At 52.5% G+C, this 27,209-nt stretch overlaps 1 protein-coding gene across 4 annotated transcripts in view; it reads right to left on the reverse strand.

Moving 5' to 3' along the window:
- Nucleotides 1-10,409: 10,409 nt before the first annotated feature.
- Jrk (Jrk helix-turn-helix protein) overlaps nucleotides 10,410-27,209 on the reverse strand; it is a 29,405-nt gene continuing 12,605 nt past the window's right edge. For 2 of the 4 annotated variants that reach the window (XM_010639222.3, XM_033760899.1), the window contains 3 exons: nucleotides 16,219-25,548; nucleotides 13,850-14,582; nucleotides 10,410-10,678 (listed from right to left, as the gene is read on the reverse strand). In XM_010639222.3, the coding sequence (XP_010637524.1) occupies nucleotides 23,451-25,133 (1,683 nt within the window). In that variant the 5' untranslated portion in view covers nucleotides 25,134-25,548 and the 3' untranslated portion in view covers nucleotides 10,410-10,678; nucleotides 13,850-14,582; nucleotides 16,219-23,450. Of the gene's footprint in view, nucleotides 10,679-13,849; nucleotides 14,583-16,218; nucleotides 25,549-27,099; nucleotides 27,163-27,209 lie in introns of those variants that run through there. The other 2 variants (XM_010639223.3, XM_033760900.1) reach the window with 2 other exon arrangements.

Raw genomic sequence — 27,209 nt, forward strand, 5'->3', positions numbered from 1 at the left:
CTACCTCTTCCAGAAGCCTGGGCACAGACACCTCTCTGTCTGCCATAGGTCTCCCAGGTAACAGGCATGAGCCAGGATCTCAGCCTCACCAGAAGGTGTCAGCAGGGCCAGAACCTCCTCTTTCTCACTCTCAGCTTGGTATCTCCACAAGACCAGCGGGGGTACCTAGATAAACATGACCTCTAGGACACTATCAGCTCACTGTGAGGCTCAACCTGGTGTCCCTTTCCTGCCCTGTGTACCACACATGGCCCATCAGCTCAGTTTCCCAGGTTCTTTCTGCAGTGCTATTCAAGGCGTGTGACCTGAGTAGTCACACAGGACCTCGGACTCAGAGTGGTTTATCCTGGCAATTATCCACAGCTTATCCACTGTGCAATTCTTTCTGATTTTTTTAACAAAGGGCTTGGGTTCCCATTTTGTGCTGGATCTGGTCTTGCCTGCTAGAATCCCCTACCTAATTCCAAGGCTGGTGGGATACAACTGTTTTTCTCTGATATTCCTGAAAAAGGAGGTAAAGCAGGAGTCATTGGGGGCTCGACTGTGTGCTGAACATCTCACTGAGCCACACAACAGCCTGGGAGAGGAATCACTGTCACCCCACTTCACAAATGGGGAAACTGAGGTGTGGAAATGATAAGTAGAAGGCTGAGCTTGAGCCAAAACTGGACCTTCTGGCTCTGAGGTTGCATTCTCATCTACTTGCTTTCTATTGTCTGACTCACACGACCCAGTGGGGCTGTGGCTTCTTCTCCTGACAAGGGATCATTGAAATCAGGAGGCCCAGGGCTCAGCAGTGGTAGGTCCTGGGCTAGCATGTCTCCTTCTTGGTCCAAGATCTTCTGGTTGGGACCTAGGGTCCTGAAGGAGTATGGTAGGCTGAGTGCTGGGCAAGGCCGGGGAGAATGGAGGGTTAAGGAACCTCATGGAGAAAAAGCACCAATCTGCCTAGTGCTTGCCTTCCCCAGAGCAGTGAGAGCTTCCTAGAAGCCAGAGTGGGTGGTTAGGGAAGATCAGGATGCAGTAAGCACCCACCTAGGCCACTTGGGGCTGCTCTGACCCTCCCTGGACAGGGTCCAGGCAGAGTTATGATGGCTTCTGGCCCTTACCTGGGGTTCTTAGCTCTTCTAGAACCCCAGGGACTGTTTGCCATCTGCAGGGGCAGCAAGGAGTTTGTCTCCCTCTGGACTGGGATGCCTTGTCACAGGGGATCCAGGGAACCTCTAAGCAGAGTCTGAGCAGACATCAGCCTTGGCCCTGACCTGAAGTAGAGCCCTGGAGGCTAGTAGACAGAGGTCAGGTATGATGCTTGGGGAGGGTGGGTGAAGCAGTCTTTCGGCCCAAGCTCTACCACCCTTCCAGAGTGCAGTAGGGGAACACTGAGGCCCTGAACCTTCCTCTCTCTATGCACCCCCAGCCTTAGGACTCCATTGATCCCACCTAGGCCAGAGGAGGGAGTGGGCCATGGCCAATATATCTCTATTAGCTGTGATTTATGCACCACTCTGCACCCCAGTTTTAGGACTATTCACTTTCATATGCCCCTCATCCACCAGCAGGAGGAGGAAGTGTAAGATGGGCCCTTGATTTATAGTGAGACCACCTCACAGTAAGGAACTTCTTCACTGAACCAAGGGGACACTGCATGTTTCTACTTGAAAGTAGAATGTTATCTCAGGAACCCATGAAAGTCTGTTTCCACTGGAGAGATGAACATGGGACCAAGGGCAGGTGGAGAGTGTCCCAGCCCTCCCATGTAGGTGCTGCAGGGACAGGATTGAGCCACACAGACACCATTCTCCACAAGAGGTGGCTCCCCAGGATCTGCTGCTCTCTTACAGACAGCTCCGGCACTGCCCTGGACCATGAATGTCTCACTTGCAAGGGAACATAACCACTATCACAACAGCTCTCTCAGCCCCCTGCTACAATCACCTCCATCAACACCACAACTACCATCACACCACAGTACATGCCCGCATTACACCATCATCACCATGGCCACCGTTACCAGCACCACCATGACTCCTAACACCATCATCCACTCCCCAGCACTACAACCGTGAAAGCCACCACCTTGCCCATACTGCCTCTTCCATTTCCACAGCCATCCCAAAGTGAGCTCTGCACATGGCCCAGCCAAGGCCATGATGGTAGCACCATCACCATCACCTCCCCTTCATTCCAGCTGCCATCATGTCCATCCATAGTCACCATTACTGCCATCCCCGTCATGATGACTGTCATTGCCTTAACTTTCTCCATCCACAAAACAACAGTTACTGCCACATCCCAGTCATCTCCATCATCCCCATTGCTATCTCCACTACACTCAAAATCCCCACCTTGGTCCTGTCTGCCTCATAACCAGCAGCAAAATCACCACTTCACCACCACCACCTCAGTTACCAACACAACCAGGGTGACCACCACCACCACCACCACCACCATTACTCTGCCTTCAGCACCACCACACCCATCACCTATTATCATCACCACCGCCATACACGCAGCTTCCCAAGGGTCTCCCTATCACATCACACCTACCACCTCCCCACTGTCACCATTATCTCCACCCTGCCTCTGTCCTTCCCACTGTCACCACCATCCCCATGACCTCCCTCATATCATTACCATCACCAACAACATTGTCACTGCCTCCGCCAACCGCTATCTATCAAACCATCATCACACCTTCATTGTCATCACAACTCACAAGACCACCACCACATTCATCATCAATGATGGTGTGGACTTGACTACCTCAAGTCCAGGGTGCTACCTGCCTGGCAAAATCTTTTACTAATGAAAGGTTAAGGGTTTCGAGGGAGACAGTCAGAGGCTCAGGTATCAGTTCATTACTGGCTATGTGTCCCTGGGAAAAGATGGACATTCGCTTTCACAGCTGATGGAAAGGAGAGGGGATTTCAATCAAGACCTTTGTTTCCTGTTGTGTGACAACCTTGAAAAGGGACATCTAGGCCCCCTGGCTTCTGGGGCTGTGGGTTTGGTTTTCTGACCACACAGACCCCTCTCCTCCTTCCGTCCATAGGGTGGGTCTCCTGGGAGGACATGCTTACGGGATGGTAGCTTGGCTGGTCTAGTAGTGAAGAGGATGCTCTGTCTTGGGTCTACAGAAGCTTCTACTTGGGGTCAGGGATCAGGGGCTGAGCAGCTCCTGGACTCAGGGGTGAGTGCAGAGGATATGGTTGTTTTGGAGAGGCTTTCAAGCTCCCCCTTGTAGGAACATGGCTCCTTGTCCCTGTTTCCACATATGAGTTTAAAGGGCATTTTGTCACTAAGGAAGATGCTTTTCTGGCTGTGAGTACGAGAGGTAAGGGGTTCTGATGAATTTTAAAGCATTTTGTCAGATACCGGTTTTTGTGTTCTAATGTCTGACCTTCAATCCTCTCAACATGAAATAGTGACACAACAATAAAGAACCTGCCAGCACTTGCAATAATCATAACTAGGATGACAATAGCACCTACCCAGCAAAGGGCAGGGAGAATTAAATCAGCAGTGCCCAGCACACAAAGTTCTTGCTAAATGTTAACTGCCTCCGCTGTTATTATCCCCGGAGGTGGCTTGCACGGTCCTGGGCTGGGTTTCTATTGAGAAAGCTCCAGGTCATCCAACGTTTCCTAGCCTGAGGTAGGCCTGGGGTTGTGGCAGACTGACGGGTGGGCCCAGGAGTAATAGAGGTCACTTTAAGGGAGCTTGGGCCACACCCCTTGCCTGGCCCTGCCTCTGACCCTTGAAGGCTCTCCTCAGGTCCCCATGTGCAGGGCACCCTCTGACTCCAAGAGATGTTACCCACCCTGGGCTCCCACAGATGCTGCCACTCCAAAACACATGTGCCATGAGGTCCTTGTCAGCCCTGCCTGAGTGAAGAGCAAGGGAAATACTCAGTGAAGATGGCAGATGGCTCTATGGCCTCCTTCAGAAGCGGGTGTGGGTGTCACTGTACCCACCTTCCCCCTTCAGGGGCTATAACAGCATCTGCCCACCACCCAGGCTGCTTTGCTCAGCCTGTGCCCAGAACCATGGGGCCTAAGTCTGAGACTTCAGACTCTGGGCTGGATAGCAAGGGAACCTAGGATGCCAGGGACAGTGGGTGGGTGACAGCAGCTCAGCCTCCTGAAATCCACACTTGTCAAGCCTCCCAAGGCCGACACTTTTTTGTCCTTCTTGATTCTAATTAAAAAGAATTACTCAGCAGAATGACACATTTATGGGGAGAGCCAAGTGACATTGCTGCCCTGCTTTATTAATAAAATGAGAAGAGGACAGATTTCCACACTGCTGGAGACTGTGTGAACTCTCACGCTCTAGGCATAATGGCTTGGCAGCCCAAGCTATTTCCTAAATTGACTAAGTGAGCTTTTCTCCAGGCTCCTTCTTCTCTTTTTTATTCCCACCTTCCTTTTTCTGTCTTTCACAGACCTCCTGCCTCCCTTCTCCATGACAGGGGAGGCTGAGGGTGCCAAAACCAGACCTGGGAACCAGGTAGGTGACACTCCAGCCAAGAGAAGTCTGCAGCATAATGAGGGCTTGCCTCAGTCCTGGGAAGGGACCCTGCTCTAGGTGACTTGGTCACTTCCCCTCCTCTGACCACAGGTTTCTTCAACAAGATTAGGAATGGTAAGACATGAATGGCATCTTCACTGCCCTTGCATCACCCAGGGTAAAATTTGAGGGCAAGTGGGGCTTGCAGGATGGGATTGAAATCTTGGCCCACTGGCTCTGCAGAGGGTCGCAACACGCTCTCCCTCCAGGGCATGCAGGAGGCCAAAGATGAAAGCAAGGCAGCAGCAAGGGGCACACTGGCCCCTCAGCCACTGCTATCTTTCTGAACAGAGAAGGAGGGGCCGTGTCACAGCCTCCATGGGGGGCTGCAAGAGACCCAAAGGACTTCCACTGCAAGCCCACACAACACAGGGGTTTGAAGGGAAGTGTGACTTGGTTTTATGGACAAGTGGCTGAGCCAGTTCTGCTAAGAAATTCTATCTATTTGGGACTCCAAGCCTGACAGTCACAACCACCACCCTATCTTTACCCACAACACCCACCCAGCCAGTACCCTCATTACTTCTACCAAAACCAAGTGCCACTATCACCAATTCTGCCACTGACGCTAATGCTCTCAATTCACCCCAAGCCATCACCCGTAACACCTCCATGATTATTGTTGTCGTCAGCCTCACTACCATCATCACCATCACTAGTGATAATGGTATCTCTACCACCACCCTCGCCATCATCTCCTCACCCTCATCACCATATCTTCACCGTCACCACCATCACCACTACCATCACCATCATAGTCAGGGTGATCAACGTCACCATTGTTATTATCACCACCACGATCGTGATCACCTTTCCCATCACCTTTATGAACATCAACTTCTTCCCATCACTCTTATCTCTTCTGTTTGTTTTTGAGGCAGAGTCTCACTATGTAGTTCAGGCTGGCTTTGAACTCACTTTGTAGCCCAGGGTGGCCTTGAACTTGCAGCAATCTTCCTGCCTCAGCCTCTGGAGTGCTGCAACTATAGCCATGCTACACCATGCCCAGCTGTCACTTGTATTTTTTTTTTCTGGTACCAGGGATTGAACTCAAGACCTTGTGCTTGCCAGGCAGGTGTGGCACCACCAGGCTACATCCCCAGCCCCTTATCACCTGTACTTTTATTACCATTACTGTTGCCGTTTATCTCACAAGTGTTCCTCTCATTATCACCAGTGCTCTCGATGCTCAGCATCTGCCCAATCACAGCCATTCTCATCATCAGCATACATCAATGCATGATTGGAACAATCACTTCCTATCCACCCATCTCACCCACTTTAGCCTCCCACTCCTCAGCCAACCAACTCCACCCTGTCTCTGCCCCTCTCTCATTCATGATTTGAGGCCAAGGACAGAAAAACCAACTGCACACCTCAGTGGGCCCAGTGCATACCTACTGCTGGGACACCACCCTCCAGGAGTTCCAAAAGTGTCTTGGCCCAGGAGGAGCCCTGTGCTTCTGGGGTCTTAAGCATCGGGCCAGAGTGGCTTCAGTGAGCATGCCTCAGTTGTGATCAGCTGCATGGGCCTATGGAGCACCTCCTCTTCAGGCCAGGGACATGAGGCCACACCGGGAATGCCCAAGAAGAACAAAGTTCTGGGAGCAGAGACAGGAGAAACTTGGAGGCCAGAGGTCTCAGGAGTGGAGATTGGTTTGCCATGTTTTCACCAGAGGATCAGATTCTTCACTGAACTCCTAGTTTGTGTGTCAAAGGACTTCGTGTTGATTTATTTATTTATTTTATTACACAGCTGTTTATTGGTGACTTTCTTTGATGATGACATGTATTGGGGAAACCCAGAGATGATTCATCACATCTCTGCCCTTCAGGAGCTCGGGCTTGTTTGCAGGTGACTGTTACACCAGGTAGAAAGTGCCAAGAGCTGGAGATGACTTCACCTTGGGGAAGAACAGGCATCTTGAGATGAGTTATAGCCAAGAAAGCTTCAGGCAGGAACCAGCACATAACCTCCCAGAGAGGAATACTGATGCCCAGGGCATGCTCCAGAGATAGTAGAGAGGGCAGTGACCAAAGGCCTGAGCCTCCTCTGCTCAGCCAGTGTAGCACTATGCTTGCCCAGGCCAGCTCTAGCATCCAGAAGCCCCACCCTCTGCTGGGTCAGCACTTGCAGCCCAGGAAGAGCAGGAGCCCATGCAGAGGAGAGGGGGACACACATGATATCACTGCCCTCACTCCTACTGCTGTTCTGGTTGGAAAGTCATGCTCCCTCTTCAGCCTCTTCCTGAGCTCTCTCTGAGCAACCTCCCCAGAGAGGCCCACCTCTGCATCCAGCAAAAAGGGTTCTGGCCCTGGGTCTGAACTAGTGGTCCAAGTGTGTTCTGCTCAGGTCCTGGTTGAGGAGATCATTGGGTCAGATGTACAAAGGTGTGAGATTAAACCATCTCCCAGCACTTCTGAGGAAACCTGGTTAGCAGTGCTGTGCCCTACTGAGTAGCCATGCCCAGGTCAAGCTTTCTGGAGGCAGAGTCTAAGATAAGGCCTTTTGTTCTGGCAATAGGACTGGGCAGAGGGAGGTCCAAGCAGGGGTTTGTTCTCCACAGAATCCAGTTCTGAGTCTAGTGTGGGACACAATGCAGGTTCTGCTGGCATTGTCATGGGTCAGTAGTCTTGACGTGGCTGGGTAAGGCATAGCACCCCTCTGTCCTCCAAAGGGAGGGGAGTGAACTGTCCTTTGATGGAGTTGGGGATCACACAGCCAAGGGGACCCTATCTCTTCTTGGCTGCTGTCCATGCGCTGGCCTGGGGATTGCTCTCTATGTCCCCATGCCAGCAGCAGTGGTAAAGCAAACCCCTTCCCCACTATCTTGCAGGTCAGAGCTAGGAGGGCTCCTGGAAGCTGGGACAAGCTCCACAGCCAAAAAATCCCCTCTAGCAGAGTAGAGTGGCTCTTCCCACAGTGGGGACAGGGGCTCCTCGGTCCTTCCTTCACCTGACATTTCTGGGTGCTGATTACAGAGGGTGGGCCTTGACTTCTTTGAACTGCCATGTGCCTGGGCACCTCCTGCCTGGGGGAGAGGCTGCAGGGCAGAGACAGCACAGATGGGGCCTGTTCCTGAGTGGGGCTTGTACATGCACCCTCCCCCTACCTCTCTGTGGGATATGAGGAAACCACGTCAGTTCCTGTGGCTGAGGTCCAAGAATGGAGACAAGGGGACAGGAGAGGTATGAGTAGCACCTGTCCTGACTGATTGGCGGGCAGGAAGGAAGGGTTCTGCCTCCGTGTCAAGTGATGCAAGTGTGCATCGCACAGTCGGGCACACACAGGCCACAACAGCTCCCCTCAGACAAGCCGCCCACCCTTCAGCACCTCGAATAGGGCCCTGCACCTCACCCCACCCTTCCCCTGTCCGGCAACCACTGCTGGACTATCTGAACCCAGCCCCTCTCTCTCTCTAGAGATCCCAAAGAAATAGTGGATCCCAGAGGGAAGGGGGGTGCAGAGGGTGGGGGCAGCGGGCACCTCTGCCCTTGCTCTCTCCGGGTCCTTCCCTGGAAAATTTCTAGAATAGTCTCCTCTCAGAGGTTTGCTGGAATCCCACCAATGGCAAAATCTGCAACACAGGCTGTCCCTGGCTCTCCAGGGGTCTGCCTGCCCTACTGCGCCAGGCCCATGCTGCAAAGTCCAGGGCATCTGAGTCTGATGAAAGTCTTGCTCCCCCTCCCCCATGGGGCCACACAGAGCTCACTGGCCAGAATAAGCTCAGTCCTTGCCTCTCACCTCTTTGACTCCTTGTCCCCCGCGCTGCTGAGCCACCCATTTCACAACTGCAGTCTCAAAAAAGCCCAGCTGCATAGCCCTGACCACATAGAGAACTCATAAAAGGGTCCAGCCTTCCTGGAGGCTGCCTCACCCACTCTAGGACCATAACTCTATCCCCTGCTAAACTTTGGTCCTGCCCCCACCCCCTCCAGGGCAGGGCTTTCTCTAGGGCCTTTTCCCTTTCAGGACCATGGTCCGAACCCTCCTGGACCATAGCCACACCCCCTCAGATTATGACCCTCCTCCCTCCTAGACCATGGCCTCCTCTTAGGTTATGGCCCCACCCCCTCCAGGATTACTTTCTCCAGTTCTCAAGGCCTCCCCCTAGCTCACTGGCCCCTCTGGGAAAGTCTGTACTACATCTGCACCCCACCCCTAGGTGCTAGGCCCAGCATGTCTATGGGACCCTCAAGGAGCAGGTATGTTCAGGAAACAACAAGGAGTGCCATTCCCAGGCCTACTGTCCCCCATCTCTTCTCAGGACAACCTCCTGACCCTTGTAGCAAAGAGGCCCCAGTGAGTGAGTAGGGGAGGTGTTCTGCAGCCCAGAGTGGAGGGGTCTTGGCTCAGCCCCAGGATCCCTGCCCACCCCAGCAGAAGGCAGCAGCCCTGGGTCTGGAATGGGGACTCAGCTATGGCATTCATACTCTCTCCCACTGTATAGTGAGTCAGCTCCCCAGTCACCCACCCACCCCCAGGAGGCTGATTGTCACTTAGAGGGCCTGGAGCCTCACTTGGTGTGGAGTTGTGGTGGAGGTGGGAAACAGACTGTGGCCAAGGACAGCACTTAGTCACACGTGGGGAAAAGGCAGGGATAGCTCAGGCTTCTAAGAACAAAACACAGTGGGATTCCCAGCTCTCTGCCTTCCCGTGTGATTCACAGAAGAGAGGGGTCACAGCTCAGCATGTGAGTGGGATTAGGATCAGTATGATGAGGGTCAGGACTAGGCCTGTGAATAGGATCAGAGCTCTGCCTATGACCAGGATTAGGGCTCAGTATGTGATCAGGGCCAGGATTTGGACTGTGACTGGGATCGGGATTGAATATTATAATTAGGGCTCAGACTGCCTATTAGCAGCATCAGGGTTCAGCCTGTGGCCAGGTTGAGGAGTCAGTGTGTGACAGGGTCAAAACTCAGTGTGTTATCATGGTCAGGGTCAGGGGTCAGGGGTGGTCTGATCCTACTCTCTCTTGGTCCCCTATCAGCCCCTATTGATCCATATCCAACAATCACTGCCAGACCTCAGATGTGGTTGGTCCACTGGAAGTTCCACAGGAGGCCAGCAGGGGACACTGCATTGTCTCAGAGAGAACATAGAAGTGCCCTGGTCTGTGAGAGGTGGGAATGTTTATACCTGGCAGCATTGCCTTTGCTCCCAGGTGGAAGTCCGTCCTTGGAGAGGCTGTGACTGATGGTAACAACTAATCTGGCTGTCAATGAGCTGCCTGGGCTGCTGTCAATGAGCCTAGACACCAGGAGACACTGCAGTTCGGTGTCCTACTGTGTCTGCACACCCCAGCTCACTGGATGCCCAGGGCTGGCCCACAGTGAGACTCCTGCCTGTGCCCTGCATGACCCAGACATGTGGGCACCCCTGACTCAGGAGGGCCTAGGCACGGGGCTGGAGCTCTGGCTGTCCATGACATGGGGGCTGAACAGGTTCCCAAGGTGCAGAAGGTAAAGCCAGGCAGAGGGGACAGAGAGGAAAGGAGGGAAGGGAGAAAATGAAAGAAGGTGGCTCAGATCCTGGAGCCCAGTCCATCCCTCCCTCCACTGCTCTCCGTCCTTCCCTCCCTCTCTCTCCTCTCCTCCTCCCTAGACCCTTCCTGATGCTCCCCTCACAGGTGCAGCTGACGCAGGCAGTTACTCACCACCCTCACTGGCTGACTCACCTCCCAGGTATCCAGCCTCCTCTGCAGCAGCGGAAAGAGGCCTTTGTGTCTGGGAACTTTGGCGTCAGCCAGCAAAAGGCTTCCGGGATAAAGCCCGGGACACAGCCTGCCAAGAGGAATGTGCCCTGGGTGGCCTGAGAGCCCTTTCCGGTGTGGGTACAGCGCAGCTCCTGTTGTCATAAGTCCCTCAGTGAGTGGATGCTGAGAGCTAGAGCTCTTGGCAGGGTGCAGCCTCCTCCCTGGCAGTATGAGGAAGGTGTTCACTATGGTGAACTTGGCACACAAGGGAAGAGGACCAGTATGAGAGTGCTCAGGTCCAGACCTCCATCAAATGTTCTCTCTGTGTCTGTCCTTTCCTGCTCTTCCTGGAGTATCTTGGAGCAAACCCAGTCACATCATTTCACCTGAAAGGACTTTGTTATTGGTTTCTGGAAAACAACACAGCATTACTATTCCCCAATGAAACTAGCACCTGGATCTAAGTTAGCCCACCATTCTTTTGCTACTCTAATGGACTAACACCTGTTCTTTTACAGTGGTTTTGCTCCTACATAGTCTTGGGTGGATTCCCGGTGGGCCTTACTTCCTCTCTGTGGCTTTGAGTGTCTGAGGCCCTGGGTCACCTGTGGTGCAAGTAGATTGCTCCAGGAAACCTCTGCTGGGGGGACTTTAAGCAATCAGAGAAAGTAGTCAGTCCAGCCCGGATTACACAGAGGGAGACCCACTGCTGTGGAGTGTCCAGTGGAACCTCTAGAGTGTGGATAATGAGGTGAGCCTGAAGGGTAATAAGGAACCAGCCACCTAAAGGCTCAGGATGAATCTTTCAGATTGAGAAGAAGGCCTGTGCCAAGGCCCAGAGGCAGGTATAAGCATGCTATTTGAGAAGCAGAAACAAGCAGTCTGCAGATGAGACTGGCTGTCCCCTTCTGGGGCACCACTGGGCCAGGTTGCAAGGGCTGTGCTGAGCTGCATCCTCAGATGGATAATCAGATGAACACCTGGGGGGGGGGTGTGCCTGAGACCATGCCTCCAGCACAGTTATGGCTTCATCCAGGACTTGAGGCCAGCTGCCCACATCTCGGTAATACTAAGAGGGAGGGAGGCACACGCAGAGATTCACCCACAGATTACAGAATCCTGGACCCCTATGTTTGTCCATCTTCTGTTGTTGTGACAAACTACCCAAGGCTTGGAACATTATAAAGAAAGAGTTTATTTAGTTCACAGTTTTGGAGGTTCAGTGGCTTGTTACCATCATTGTCTTGGCCCTGATGAGGGTCTCATGACACATAGCATCATGGTGGGAACTCATGCAAGAGAGAGGTCATATGGCAAGATAGGAAGCCAGAGAGAGGGAAAAGGGTCAGTCTTGGTCTCGATATCAACTCTCTGGCAAGAACTAACCAGGGTCCCATGAGGACTGCCTTAATCCTATCCAAGGGAGGGATCCCCATGACCTACAGATTTCCTACTAGGTCCCTCCTCTTAAAGATCGTCTCACATCATTATACTGGAGACCAAGCTACAGCCCATGAATCTTGAGGGACACACAAACCCTATCAAACCACAGAGCCCCTTAGAAGAACAGGGCCCTGCTCAGAGCCCCCTCCTCCACAGCCCCAGTGCTCACTGTGGCTGCAGCTCTGACTGTCACACTGATCACACTGACCCACATGACTGTCTTGGGTTTTCCAATGCCCCCTGAGCTGTGTGAACCTCAAGAGTCCACACAGCAGCATCTCAATCCACCCATCAACCTCCAAGGGTGACAGGGCCAGATAAGCTGAGGAGCACAAAGTCCTGAAAGTAAGAGCTGCTCAGGGATGACAGGAGGTGATGCCAAGGTGGAACAGAGATTGGGCAGCCAAAGGGGTCTACTGGATCTTGATGAAGGGAAGAGCATTCCAAGCCAGAGACAATGTTGAGCTAGTGGCACCATCTTCCTAGACTCCTCTTTCCCCTGCCGAGGGGTCTGAGTCCCCAGGGGAGGGAAGCCAGGTCCTGGTCCTATGAGCACCCTTCAAGCCAATGACTGATGGTGCCCAGGGCCAGACTATGATCTCCACAGCAGCCTGGGTGGCCCAGGACAAGAGGAGGCTGGTAGCAGCCCAGGCACCACTTCCTCCAGGGAGGCAGCAAGTCAATAGCCTTGGGCTATGTGAGATGTAGGGAGCTGGTGGCTGAGCAGGCAACAGGAACTCCTTCAGCTCTTGGCCCCAGGACTTACTGATTGCCAGGCTCTTAAGCCAAGGAACAGTATAAACCCTCTTTCATGGCCATCAGCCCACTATGTACCTGCTCCTTGGGTTCCCTCCCCTGGGACTCTGGGCAAGTCCCTCCCATATTAAAGGAGCCTCCCTTTCCTCTGCAATGGGCCAGCAGTGACAGGGCAGGAGGACCACCTGAAAAGCAAGCCTGCAGATCCCTGTGGCCCTGAGCTCCTGCTTCCCACTGTCTTGATCTCAAGGTCACCTGTACTCCAAAAAAGACCCAAGAGGATTGTGATCTTGTGGTCTGGACTGGGCTGTTGCTCACACTTCCCCTGCCAGGGGCTGTTCCCACCTATGCAATGCCCAGTGTGGCTTTCTGGCCTACCCCCTGGCAAAGGGTATAGTGCAGGGATGGGACCTAGGTCTTCAGGATGCCGGCCTCAATTAATGGGGAGCATCAGTTTCCCAAGAAACCTAGCCAGCACGCTTCCATCTCTCTAAAGATCTAGAGCTCTAGATTCTCTCTAGAGAGTGGATGTCTTCCGTTGGCCAAGCTGAAAATAGGGTGAAGGCAGGGGCCCAGGTGGTGGGACTTGGACCTGGAGGATGTGGAGCAGGGAGGCAGCATTGCTCACTGAGCTCAGGTGACTGCCCTGGGACATGTATGTTTTTCACATCACAAACCCTCAGAGGATGCCAAGGCCCAGGCAAGGACCTGGAACACTGCAGGTACTCAATAAAAGTTTGAAGATGATCCATGATGGAAGTGGAAGAAACAGTGAAGATGAGAGGCACCAAGCCCCCAGGAATGGCTACAGCCTGCTCTGCATCCAGAGGATGGGGACCACACAGCCAGGCCAGAGAGGCCAGGACAGTCCCAGGTAGATGCAGTGATGCTGATTTGGCCCCAAAACATGGTGGCTCTGGGATGGTGGGGTGGCAAGAGCTCCCCTGGTGAACCACAGATAGCTCAGGCTGCATCTCAGCACTAGAACTAGAATAGAAACCCCAGAGCAGGGGACTCCAGGGTAAAAAGCCAGCCCTGGGATTGTCTGGGCATGGTCTGGGAGGTGGAGTACTCTACAGGAATTAGGAGCATGACCATGACTCCAGGTGGCTGTGTGCCTGGGGCCTGGGACTTTTCATCACTGAAAGACTCTGACCCCATGATGAGGTTCCTCCACCTTTCTCCAGCTCCCAGACTTGGCAGGCTTGATCACTGGAGGGCCCTGGTGACTTTCAAAGGGCAGTGGGTGGGCCATTGGATGACTTAGAAGCCTTAGGACTGCCCACCTTCCTAATGGGCATCTGAGAGAATGGACACAGGGGCACACCCTGCCCCTGGGGCTGCAGGCCTCCATCTGTAAAATACGCTGAAAAAATTCTTACCTGTAGGATATAAGGAGGAAACTAGTATAGCCTGTGCCCCAGGAACAGAGTTGACGTCAAGATGGAAGAGGAAGAGGAGGAAGAGGAAGGCTCAACAGGGTCAAGGAGACATTCCAATGCTCAGCTAGTCCAAACTGCAACCTTGCTGCCCCTTTCTGGGCTCCCACTCTCCATCACTAAGGTGGGAATGTCTGGTGAGGGAGTTATGACATCAGAGCAAATGACCGACAAGGAATGCATTGTGAGCTCTGGTGTCAGGTAAGAGAAACACAGCTGTTTTCAGGAGGTTGTGTTGGTTAGTTTCTCTAGAGGAAAGGTACTTTTTTAAAGGAGATTTATTGTGTAAGCTTACAGAATCAGAGGCCAGAAGAGTTCACAATGGCCATCTTCTGGACAGTCAGAGGGTGCAGTAATTGCTTAACACAAGCTGGAAGTCACAGAACAAGGGGGATCCAGGATGTGGCATTAGTCTGAGAATGAAGGCCTGGAAGTTCCCTGAAGAGTTGTTGATAATGAGTTCACACTGAAAGGCTGAAGAAGCTGGAGTCTGATGTCCACAGGCAGTGGCAGTAACAAAAGATGTCCCTGCTCATGCAGCATGAGCTTTACATATGTAGGTTGACTTTCTCTTCTTCCTCCTTTATTTCATCTGGGCTGCAAGTTTATTAGATGGTACCATGTCCAAGCAGGTTGAGTCTTCCTTTCAGTTTTCTGGCCCACATGCCAATCATCTCTGGAAACACCCCAAAGACACATCCAGAAGTGTATTTTACTAATCTACTAGGAGTTTTTTAATCTAGTCAAGTTGACAATCATGATTAATGGTCACAGTATCAGATGGACAGACAGAGACAAAAGGACAGGTCAGTGATTGAATGGTGATGGATGGAGGCATGGAGAGGCAGAGGGAGGATGAGTGGGTGGGTAGATGGGTGGGTAGGTCAATGAATGGACAGATGGGTATGTAGATGGAATGTGTACAACTGGGTGGACAAATAAATGATGGATGGAGGAGCAAGCAGATGGGGAGATGAGTGGATAGATGGATAGTTTAACAGATGAATGGGTGGACGGAAGGGCGGGTACATGGGTGAATACATGCACACATGGGTGGGTTGATAGGTTGGTGGATGAGTGAAGGAATGAGTGACTGAAGTGAATGAGTGACGAAGTTCATTGGTTGAGCCCAACAAAGTTACAGCTTTGAGGTGGACATGCTGCCATGTTTTTGTTTAACCTCACAGATTTCTGCCTTTGTCACATGGAGTCAGATCTCTATGTGTTCTGGCTACATTCTTGGCTGCTTGGGGAGATGAGCCTGTCAGGGTCCTTGTGAATATACAAGCAGGACCTGAGAGGAGATGCAGGCCCAGAGCCATCTCCCTGGACAGCCAGATGCTGAGCACCTTGTCCTCAGAACATGGTCCCCAACTGCAGCTGATGTCTACCTTTCCCAAGCCCACAGACATCTGAGCTCATGGCAAACATACAGCAATTGGTCAAGGCCTCTCTCCTCATCTGCCTCCTTCTGTCTGGGACTCTGGCCAGAGGCCAATGTTCTTATTTACAATGGTATCCCTAGAGCCTGCAGAGAAAAGAGGGAGAAGTTTCCCTGGCCAGGGGAGCCAGTGGCAGGCCTGACGCAATTGGAGCCTGGAGATTACACACCAGGCTCACCCCATCCATGCCATCCCCCCAAAGATATGACCCTGGGCTCTGTGGTCTGGCTCCTCCCTGGTTTTTCCAGGCCCAAATCTACCCCATGGACTGAGCATTGGGATGTGGCAGTGCAGGACCCACAGCAGGTAGGCAGTGATGGAGTGACAGGGAAAAGTCCTGGATAGCCCCCAGGGGCTCCACTCCCCTTCCCTGGCCATTCTTCCTGGCTACATGGCTGGCCATGGGATGTAGCCTCTGTCCTTCCAGGCAGGTTTCAACTGAGCTCCAACCAGGTGGGTGATGGAGAGATAGTGAGGCTGGACAAGAGAATCAGGTGTGTATTTCTCCCCAGTGACTCAGTCCTGGCTCTGGTGACCCTACAGTCCATTGTGTGCCTGCAGGACTCCTGATGTTGCTGGGCTCTTCGTGGCCCTGTACTCTCCTCTAAATCTTCCTGTCCACATTCCAGATACCGGGGCCCTCTCATTGTCTGTCAGCTTTGGCAGTTTAAACCACACTTAATAAATGGCACTGCTGTAGCCACTGTGAGGGAACAATCTTACTGCATTCACCACTACCATTTCCACAAGAGAGGTTCTACCCAATTAAGTAAGGACTCCCCACCACCCAGCCCCCAGGACCCTACTTCTGTTTCTGGTTTTGCCTGTTTGGCATGCTTCATAGATACAGAGTCCTGAACCCTGGCTTACCACTCTAGGCAGCGCCCCTTGGTTTTCAGTATGTGAATGGCCTATAAACAGACTTCGAGTTCAACAATAGCCCAGCTGAGGGCTCAAGGGGTGGGGAGGCCTGGGAGGGCTGCAGAAGCCACAGCAGCTGGTACAAGATTAAACAGTAGAGGCAGGTGACAGGCATAGCTGTCCTTTGTGATGCTTTCAAAGGACTCACAATAACACTCTGATCCCATTTATGAACCAGGAAGCCAAGCCTGCCTGCCTGTCTACAGTGACACTTAATGTCAGCAAATAAAATCCAATCAATAAGAAAGCCCCAGAAGCCTTTGATCACAGTGTAGAGGCTGTGGGGGCCTGGCTGCTCACTGTGAGAGGCACTTAACCTGCTGTGAACCAGCAGCATCATGGGCCCAGCACACAGCTGGCATACCATGTGGGTACCAGGCGGTCAGGGTGGGGTTTTTGGTGATTAGCAAACTAGGAGCTGTGGGTACCCCTTCATCCATTTGTTTTTATCAAGTACAAGTGTGGATGGGCCTGGGCCAAGCAGATACCAAGGGCAAGGTTCTCCCTGGTGGGAATGGGTCAGATAGGACTCACTGCTCACCTGTGCCATGAAGGGTTGTGGCTAAGGATCAGGCTGCCCAAAGCTTGGGCGAGTTCTTGGGATTTGGGAATTTGTTCCTGCAATTTCAAATGAGGACAATGAAAAGGAGCCACCAAGCTGTGCACTCTTGCATCAGTAGGGCATGAACCTGTCATGCTCTTAAGTCTGAAGGAAAATGTCCCTGGGTTGATTTTGGCAGAGACTGAGGCAGGTGGGCACAGATAGTCCTGGTGGGTGTGCTGGCTTCTGGCACATACACATCACATGCACACAAGTAGCAGCACGCACGGATGGGTGGCGGGTGGTGAGCCCCTGGGAAAATATGACAAGAGGGTTATTGCCCAATCCCCTGCCCACCAGGAGCAGGGTGGCACCCACATTTTTGTGGCTTTATGCTCTGCACAGAGGTGGTGCCCTTAAAGGCAGAATGGAGACCCTGACTTGGCCCTGGTTCAAGGGATCCCCCAAGGCTGACTTGAGGACTCAAGCAAAGGACACAGATATAAATACTAGTGGAGGAGGACCCTATAATGCATTTATTGCCCCAATAGATGGCATGAGGGGAGACAATTCAATCAATGAGAGCTCTGATTGAGTTCAATAGAATGCCTGGCTTTTTCACTCATTTTATCTGCAAGTAGAAAAGCAACATTTTGTAAGTCTTTTTTTTTCCCCCCCCGAGAGAGAGAGAGAGAGAGAGCTGTGGACCTAACTCTCCATCTTGTACGGAAGGCTGCCTCCAGGCTGGGCAGGACCCTGTGGGGCAGGGCCTTGTGTCTATGCCTCGGCTGGGAGTGGACAGGGCATGGGAGAGGTGTTAGAGGTTGGAGCCCTGTGGCCAGTGAGAAGTGGACCATTTGGTTCTAGGAATACATGAAGATGGGATGTCCAGGGTGCTAAGGAGGAGGCCAAGGGTTGCTTGGCTGAAGAGGAACTCTGGTTTAAGAATTACCTAGACCAGGGCTGGGCCAAGTCCAAGGAGGCCAGAAGGTTCTACAACTACCCTGGCACATCCCCCACCCCTGCCATGACTCCACTTCCATGTGGAGTAGGGGGTCCTCTCTAAGCTACCCATTCCCAGAGCTCTCTTCTCCATTATTTTAAACACTGCTCTTCAGTTAAACAATAAGGTGCAGAGGGACCTGGTGGCCCATATTTGGAACCAAAAGAGATTCATGTGTCTTCATAAATTGCAGCTATTCCTGTTACTGAAAAAGGAGCACTGCAGACCTTACAGAGAAAAACAAAACTCTGTGCTAATATGTACTGTCCCATTAACAGGGATATGACTAGCAGAGGGCCAACACTAGGTGAGGACAAGCAGGCAGAGAGCTTCCTGTAAATGAGAGGAGAACAGGCTATTTCCACAGCCCTAGACCTACTGCCTCCCCACTCCTGTCATGGCTGCCACATACACAATTTGGGGTATCCCCTCACTAAGGGCCAGTGTCAGAAAAGGATGACCCCAGCCCCAGGTCCCATAGACTTGGGTCTAATTATAGCATCACCTCCCAGTAGCTCGTCCTCAGCAGCTCCTTCTACTGAGTCCCTATGGGTAATGCGCAGGTGACAGTGACAACCATGGTCCCCTATCCTGTTCCTGTCTCTGCCAGGCATGGCATAGCAACCCTCCCTAGACAACTGTGAAGAACTCACACCCTGCAAGTCCAGGAGAGAGGACAGCCCTACCCACCTGTCCACATCTAAGGAGGCTTCTGTCATTAAAGGCCTGGCAGAATTGCCTGGTAAGCAGCCTGGTGGCTCCCCAACCCAGGGCAGGGGAGTGGGGACATGGCCAGCATGCAGCCGTGAGGATCACTTTGGCTGAAGCAGGTGGGCCTCAGGGGTATCCCCACTCAACCCAAGTAGAGCCCTCTGCATCCCAGGCCCATCTCTTTTCCTGTATAGGAAACAGTCTCTGAGGAAGCCAGCAGGCCTGCAGGAATAAGTGGGAAGAAGGCAGGGGGACACAGAGAGAGCAGGCTGGCCCTGGTGCCACACAGGACTCGGACTAGGACCTCAGGAGACCAGAGGGAAAGAAAGGGGTTAGGTTAGCACTGGCCTACAGCTGTACTCCATGCCCTGCTTTTGCCTGTCCATGAGTACCCAGGTCTTCCTGTCTCTGGAGAAGGTGACCTGAGCCAGAGCAGCAGGGGACCTGTCTGAGGACCCCGTACTGAGACTGGAACTTAGCACAAGGAATGGGGGAAGGGAGCAGAGTAGAAGATACACAAGTATCCATGGAAGTTTTCACAGGAAGCTGGAAACAGATATTATGTGGGAAGGCTGGCACTGCTGTTGTGAAACCTGGAGAGACCTGTGGCCCCACCAGGAGATACATGTGGCCAAAGAGCCTGGCTCTGCCACGATCAGACTATTCTTTACCTGGCTCACTTGTGTAGAAGCTGATTAGAATCTCTATCAACAGCCACCCAGCAGGTCCTGGCTCCACACGTATCTCCTCTGCCCAGGTCAAGGTGAAATGGGTAGATCCATCCCATTGCCCAGTACACTGGTGAGCCTTTAGGAGGGGGGCAGCTCTCGCTTATCCCAAGACCCCCCTGCCAGGCCCATGGCTGACATTGTTAGATGATGGCAGGGCTGGCTAGAACCTTTCCTCTCCTTATTGTGTGTCTCAGTCCCTTAAGGCTGCTGTAACAAAAGATCAGACCAGGTGGCTTAAGTAACAGGATCTGACTGTTTCCAGTTCTGGAGGCTGGAGTGCCTTTAAGATGCTAGTAGATCAGGTGTCTGCAAAGGACCTTTCCTGGTGTGCAGACAGCATACATTCTGCTGAATGCAAAGCTCTAATCTCCTTTTCTTGTAAGGGGTCTAATCTGTCATCTGTGACCTCACCTAAACCCAATCACTGACCAGAAGCCTCCCATCTGACACTATCCCACTGGGGGTTAGGACTTCAAAGAAGTTACTTTGGGGGGACACACAAGAGCAGTCTGTAATATGGCTATCTTGGAGATAGAGGTCACAGGTCTAACATCCCACACCTGAGGGGTCCGACAGGGATAGAGCACTATCCAGCACTGCTGGAGGGTGGGCAGAAGTTCTGGACTTCACAACTCCACAGGAGCCTCTGGGTGGGGCCTAGGGATCTCTGCTTTGGTGAGGCTACTGTTGGGCCCTCAGAGCCCCCACTGCTCAAACAACAGCTCCATGGTTTATCTCTTTTACCCAAGTCATGGTGCCTGGGGTTGTCTGACCACACAAAGGCTTGAGGACCCTGCAATGCCCTTCCAGCCACTGTGGTAGAATACTAAGGGTGTTGGGCAAATGGGAAAGCACGGGTACTTGCCCAGTCTCTGCCATTCAGCTCCACTGCCTATCCTTCATGGTTCCATAGTAAGCCAGGCTACAGGACCACCCAGTCCTGACACTTGTACCCAGAACATCCCCCCACCCAAGCTCATTTATATGCCAGGACACTTGCTGTGCTGGGCAGGGCCTGTGTTGCCTCCTCCCAGAGCAGCTATGTGTTCCCACAGAAGTCATGGGGATGGATCCTGGTTTGGCCCAAACTTTGCTGCCCTGCTCCACCCATCAGACAAAAGCCGTGATCTCGGTCTTCTCACACTCCTTGCCATGGACAATGGCTGGGGCTGGCTGCCTGGGAATGATGCATCCTCACAGGTGACCCACACCATTATATTTGCTGCTCTACCCAACAGGAATTCCATTCTCCCACAGGCAGGGAGCAGCTGCCTCCAACTAGCTACCAGCCAGGATGGTCTTCTCTAACACTTGCAGAATGCCAGGCAGTCCAGGCCCCAGCACTCTAGACACTAACTCTCAGGACAAAGAGCCTTAAAACCACCTACCTGTGAAACAGGTGAGACTGCATTCCACATTCCACCCAGCACCCCAGAAGCACAAGCCACTTGTCTTACATAAGGAGAGCTGCACTGTGGAGTCCTAACCTCCCATCACACTCAGGGCCTCCTCTCCTAGATTCCAATGTGGCAGCACTGGCCAGGCACTATACCTGACTACCTGACTGGAGAGGTCACACTGAGAATGGAGACCCCTCAAGGGGCCTCAAGACCCCAGTGGGGGCAGAGTAGCCAGCCCCGGCCTGGAGTGAGCCCTGAATGTGCTGTTAACCCAAGCTTCAGGAACCTGGGGTCAGACCTCCCAGGAGCGGCCTGCAGGGTCCTCAATGGCAACATGGCTGGTCCTTGACAAGGACTCAGGAAATGTGTGCAGGGGGAAGGGGCCAGGTATGTCACCATGAGATGGCTACCACCCCCAAGGGCCTTCCACTAGGAGCACACAAGAGTGTATGCACACCAGCTCCTGGCTGCTAGGAGGCACCCAAAAGTGAACACAGGGTTGGTCTCCACTAGTAGGAAGGGAATAGCCAGGGGACCTAAGAGGATTGCATGCAGTACCTAACAGTGGGGATGGGGGGTGGTGGGGTGGGCTGGGCTCAACCAGGCTCCCAGGGAAGGGTAAGCATTTAAATGGGACCAGGAAGCTCACCCTGCTCTGGAGAAGTTGGGGGCTTCCCAAAAGCTTTTGCAGGTCTGTGGAGGGGAAGGGGAAACAGGGTCCAACCAGCTATCTCAGCTTCTGGTAGCAAGTCCACCTAAAACCAGGAAAAGATTCTAAAGCTAACACATAGCACAGCTACAGCACCTAAGAAGCTAGTCACAAATGAAGGACAAACATGTTTGGAGGGCACAGGAGGCTCTGTGAGGAATCCAGAAGGTAGCAGAGGTGGGAATGCTTGTTGGGCACCTGGGCCCAGATAAGCAGCAGCTCTGGGCCTCCACAGTACACATGCACCTGACATTTCTGTACACTGTATACTCTATTCATCCAGTGGCAAGCCAATGAGGAAGCTACCAAGTGTTCTGTGGAGGCAGAGTGCACGGCCCAGATCCTACTCCTCAAAAGAACCCCAGTGGGGCACAAGGGATCCAACTAGAGGGGCTGTTCCCTCAGCTGGCTCTGGAAGGAGTGCTCGGAGGCCAGACATCATTCTGACAGTCAGACCATAATAGTCAGAACAGGAGCAGGTAGTGAGGGGAAGATCTGGTCCTCAGATGGAAAATCTCATGAGTGTAAACCATCTACAAGGGACCTGGCAAGGTCCACCAAAGCTCCAGCAGCTCTACCTCAAACCTGAGGTGACATATGACATCCTGTAGGTAATTTGTCCTTTGGTGCTGCCAGCAACCAGTGAGCCCTGACCTCTTACCTCCTGCAGCACCTCAAGCAGCTGCAACTCAAGACTCTGGCGACAGCCAGAAATGGCACACAGTGCCATTATCGCCCCAGATATGGGAAGGAAATGGTGTGACAGCAGCATGACCAGAGGCAGCAGGGCCCAAAGAATCAGCACAAAACCTCTGAAAACTATCTGATTTTTATAGTCTTCACACATGCCTTTAAAACAAGAAACACACATGGCCTCTAGTGTTACAGAGGCAATGACTATGGCCTCAGCATTTGGACAGTTGTAAGAATTGCAAACCACTCTCCCCCAAGTCCCCTTGGCTTCATGGGATCCTGGGAGCAAGTCTTGGTGGAATAACTAGTGAACAATGGAATGAAAACTAGGTGTCGATTCAGTTACCATGACGCGAATCTGAGAGTGAATGGAGTTCAGGGGAAAGCAGTGAAAGAACATAGAAAAATACACCTATTTCATGTACATTCAGAAGCGCTAATGACCACGGACAAAGGGCCTGCTGAAATGATGGTACAGGCGGCCATAAAATGAGAAGCTACAAATCAGCTACAAGGTCTGGGGAAATCACTAACTGCATCCTTTCACAATGATTTTGTGAAACCAACCCATGTGGATATGCCTTCACTGGTAGTATTACTAACCTGTTAGCTGAGGATAAAAGCTCGAACACTGCTGGAGCTCCCAACAGCCTGTTTTACCATGCTCAGTGCAAACCTAGGACTAATTTTGGAACATCTCATCAAGATCTCTCCACATAAAGGCTGTAACCATGAAATTCAGGAGAGCATAGAATATGGACTTTGCACTGGCCTTTGAACCAAAGGCTGAAAAGAGCAGTGTCCATGGTCCCTGGGGATGAGAGGACCTGGCCAGGTAGCTCTAACTCTATAGAGAAACCCATCCCACCCTGTCAGCTGCAGTGGGGCTCACACCTGAGCTGTGAGGCCTGTTGGCCACAGGGGATGCTAGTCTGTTTAGGACCATGGCTGAAGTAGGCACCTGTAAGAGGGTTTTGTTTGTTGCCTATGTAGCCACAAGTGCTCTATAATGGCACTAGAGGTGATCTGAGTCAGTCCTTGGCAACCTGCCTTCAGGTACCAGGCTCGGGGTCCACCCTACACAGGAACGCCCAGCAGCCCAACCCTTCTGGGGCTAGCATGCTGCTTTTCTCCTCTTGGGCAGACATGCCTTGCCCTTGACATACATGGCCCAGCCTGGCCCCATCTGCAGCTACAGAAGATTCGGAGGTGCTTCAGGTAGGGGGTCTCCTTGCAGGTCTCATCCCATTCAGGTCATATGACCAGTGTTACAGAAAACCCCTGGTCAGCTGGAACACCGTGGGGCCAGGCCTCCTGAGTAATATAGCAGCTGGTGAGAGCTATGGGCGCCTGAGCATGTGCCCACTCTAGGGAGCCCAGCTGCAGGGTATCATCAGTGATCACCTGCTGTAGATGAGCAGGGCAAGGGGGAAAGTGTTGAGCCTGTGCCACCAGCAGGGCACTCCTGGAAGGCCTCAATTTTGACCACAGCTCTCAGAGCAACCCGCCGCTGTCTTAGCTGCCACTGTTGCCTGAATACAGAGTGTAGCGCATCCAGCTGCCCTGCCTCCTGCATGGTGAAGCATGGCTGCTGTTCAGCAAAGTGCACAATAGCTTCAAAAGATGCTGCTGCCTGCTCCCAGGCTGCTTCGTCGTCCTCCTCAGTGCCACGCTCTCCTTCTTCTGCATGCCCATCGGCCTGGGCTGGTGGTGTAGTAGTGTGTGCCTCACCCACCTCCCTCCCAACTGTGCCCTGCTTCTCTGTCCCAATGTTCTGAAGCCTACTGCCCGGGCAGGAGGGGCCCTCTTTCACCAGCTCAAGGATGTGGGCAAAAGTCTTATGGTGAGGCTTAGAGGTACAGTGTTCTGCTGCCACTTCCTCTTCCTCCGATGAGCCTTCAGTGAAGGCGCCTGCAGGCCACAGCTTCCTCCAGGCCTGCCTGAAGACCTGGCTGGGCACGGCATTCCAGGCACAGGCCACATTGAAAATTGTATCGTTCATGCTGTAGCGGGAATGGAAGCCCTGCAGAGTGAGGGGAGGGCTAATGAAGTGCCTCATGAAGTCTCTTCGAATGCCTTGCTCCATGGGCTGAATTAAGGAGGTCACACTGGCAGGCAGGAAGATGGTGAAAATGTTATCAGATACCAACTCAGACTCCTGTGGATGGGCCCGGGAGTTGTCCAGCAAGAGAATGGCCTTACTGTCTTCAGGCAAACCTATCGTTCTGAAGTGTTCTCGCACCGAGGGGACAAAGATGTGATGGAACCAATCTGAGAAAATCTCCTTGTCTACCCAGGCATTACCCTGAGCTTTATAGGCAACAGGAAGGTGCTGAATGCCTCTGAACGCCCTAGGGCCACCACACTTCCCGATGGCCAAGGGTTTGATTCTGTGGGAGCCCGTGGCATTGGCACACATCAGGACAGTCAGTCTGTCCTTGCCTTGCTTGAGGCTGGGTATGGTTCCACCATCCGGGTTGGGATTTGGCAAGCACCGCCAGAAAAGACCAGTCTCATCAGCACTGTAAACCTGCTCAGGGGACAACCCATGCTCAGCAGTCAGGCTCCTAAAAAAGCCACAGAACTGCTCAGCTGCTTGGTGGTCGGCCACCTGCTTCTCACTGGATGCATCTAGCTTTTTAATGCCATGCCTGGCCTTAAAGCGCCAAAGCCATCCTCCAGAAAACACACAGGGCTCGGTCAGCTGCATCTGCTCGTAGAAGTCCTTGGCCTTCTCGATGAGCATGGGACCTGACACAGGGATGCCCTCAGCACGCTTTACCAGGAACCACTCATACAGCACCCGATCCAGGTGCTCCAGCTTTGGCGTGTGCAAAGTGCGCCTCTGCTCCAGTGCCTGTCTGGAGTCTGAATTGGCAAAGAATCTGAGCAGCTGGGCCTTGTGAGCCTTGATGTCATACAAGGTGGACATGCCCACGTTGTACTCCTGCATTAGTGCCTTCCTGCTCTCACCCCGCTCCAGGCGTGTGCAAATGTCAATTTTCTCCTTCAGTGTCAGTACCACCCGCTTGCGCTTTTCTCCCCTGCCCTTTGCAGCATTCTGCTTGGAGGCCATGAGGGGCTGGTGTGGTCTAGCCTGGCACTATTCCTTCCCTGCCTTAGTTCTCTCCCTCTTCCCTCTAGCCTTCTGATCTGCTGATACCAGGTTCAAGCCCAGTCCCTCACTGGCTCTGCCTCCCACTTGCAGCAATCTCTTGCCTCAGCCTTCCTTCAGTGGCTGGGCTCCAGCAAGCTCAGGCCTTGGCTCCTAACAACATGGTCTGCCACCAGGTCTCTCTGTAGGACAGGTGGCCAATGTCACGCTGCCTGGGACTTGCTCCACTCAGCTGGACCCTTGGTCTTCTCTGCATAGACAGCAACAGAGCTCCCTCAAACACTGCCAAGTTTCATTAATTGATGTTTTGCAGCATGAGCTGGGAATGCCTCTCTCCAGGGTCCACAGTGGTGTTTCACCCACAGCCCTACAGAAACTGGAAAGCAGAGAAAAAAAATGTTATGGGACGAGCCTGGGATATTCCTACCAGGAAGCTTCACAAGAAACTACACAGCTGCTCCATGCTGTTTGCTGTTGACTGTCCTGCCGTTACCACTTACCTCTTCATGCTGGCTTGCCTCCAGCCCACTCCACTATTCTAAAAGGGCTACTCAGGGACCACAGAGGCAGAGTCCCACAGAAGCAGCAGCACCAGTAATCTTAACGTGTATGCATTCCCCCATGTAAATGCATGCAGAATTCATAGATGGACTCTTAGCAACTTGAACCCACTTAAGCCTGGCTGCTTTGTCCAACTTTGTGCAGTCATGAGGCCAGAGGGTTACTTATATGTATAGCATAAAAATGAGCACATCTCAAGAGAAAGGAGTCATTTATCCAAACATAAGAGCTCCAAAGACATGTGACAACTTGTAACCACCCAGCTTGGTTGGGGAGGGGTCCCTTTCTGAGTCAGGACTGCAAGATGTGATGGTCTTTTGGGTCATAAAATTCCATTTGCTGATTGGAAAGGGTAGTGTGTATACTGCCTGGCACAGTGTGGTACATGCACATCACTGTGGGGAAGAGAAGGGAAATCAAGGCTGTAATCCACAACTGAGAGGATCTTTTAAATGAAATAAGAGATACGATGTGGAATTCCACAGGAACTTGAGAGGTTGACAAGCTTCCTGGAGAGATCTGGCACCAGAAAGGGGCTCACTATGGACATCTCTTGATGCTTGGCATGCAGATGTGTGCCAGGTGACAGGAAGTAGCTGAAAACCCTGTCTAGCTTGCAACAGTAAACATTTCCTTCAGGAGTGAAATTTGGATACTACTTCTGAAAAAAATCTCTTCCTAGCAAAATGGTAACATGCTATGGTAAGGAAAGTTCAAGTGGTTTCTAGCCTTGCAGTTTCAAGGGAAGCACTGACATCCTGAGGCCAAGCGAATACTAACTTAAAATATTATGTGCCTGTGCCAAAGCTATTGCACAAAAAAACTAGGAAGACAAAAGGGACAGAGCTGGGGCAAGACAGAAAGAAGAAGACACACATCCCTATTCAGAGCTCTCCTGTGTGAGAGGAAGTAAACTTTAGAAAAGGCCCTGAAGAATTTAGGGAAAGGATACAAAAAACGACCTTTCCGTCAGCAGGCTATGGTAGTCTACGGGGAAGGGAGGATTTTTTAAAGGAGAATATGAGCCTTGGAGAGTGAGCAAAACAATTGGAGATTCCTGAGTTAAGAGTGGGGATCCTTTTTACCAACAGAAATATCGGTGTGCGCACGCGCAGGACCAGGCCTGGGAGTTTACACCCACCGGATTCCCGGCGGAGGGAATCCGGGCAGGGAGATCCTTGATCTCCAAGGGGCTCATCTTGAAAGCGATTACTTTTCCCGGACCACATTCAGAGTGGAAGGTTGTTGTTGGGCTTGGGAAAATCAGAAAGGAAAACAACGGCAAAGTCTCACTCGTCCTCAGGGCTAGGCCCCCAGGTGACGAGACCCTGGGAAGGTGGAGGCTCACTCCGGGGCGTCACGGGACCTGTGCAGGGCCGAGTGCAGGCGCCTCTGGGAGAGCGATGGAGGCTGCTCCGACACGGGGCGTCTGGGTTGGGGTCGCGGGCGCGGTAGGAAGCGGAGCCAGGCCTGCAA

The sequence above is a fragment of the Fukomys damarensis genome, unplaced genomic scaffold (genome assembly GCF_012274545.1).
Source record: "Fukomys damarensis isolate Sample0158 unplaced genomic scaffold, DMR_v1.0_HiC HiC_scaffold_5, whole genome shotgun sequence".
NCBI lineage: Eukaryota > Metazoa > Chordata > Mammalia > Rodentia > Bathyergidae > Fukomys > Fukomys damarensis.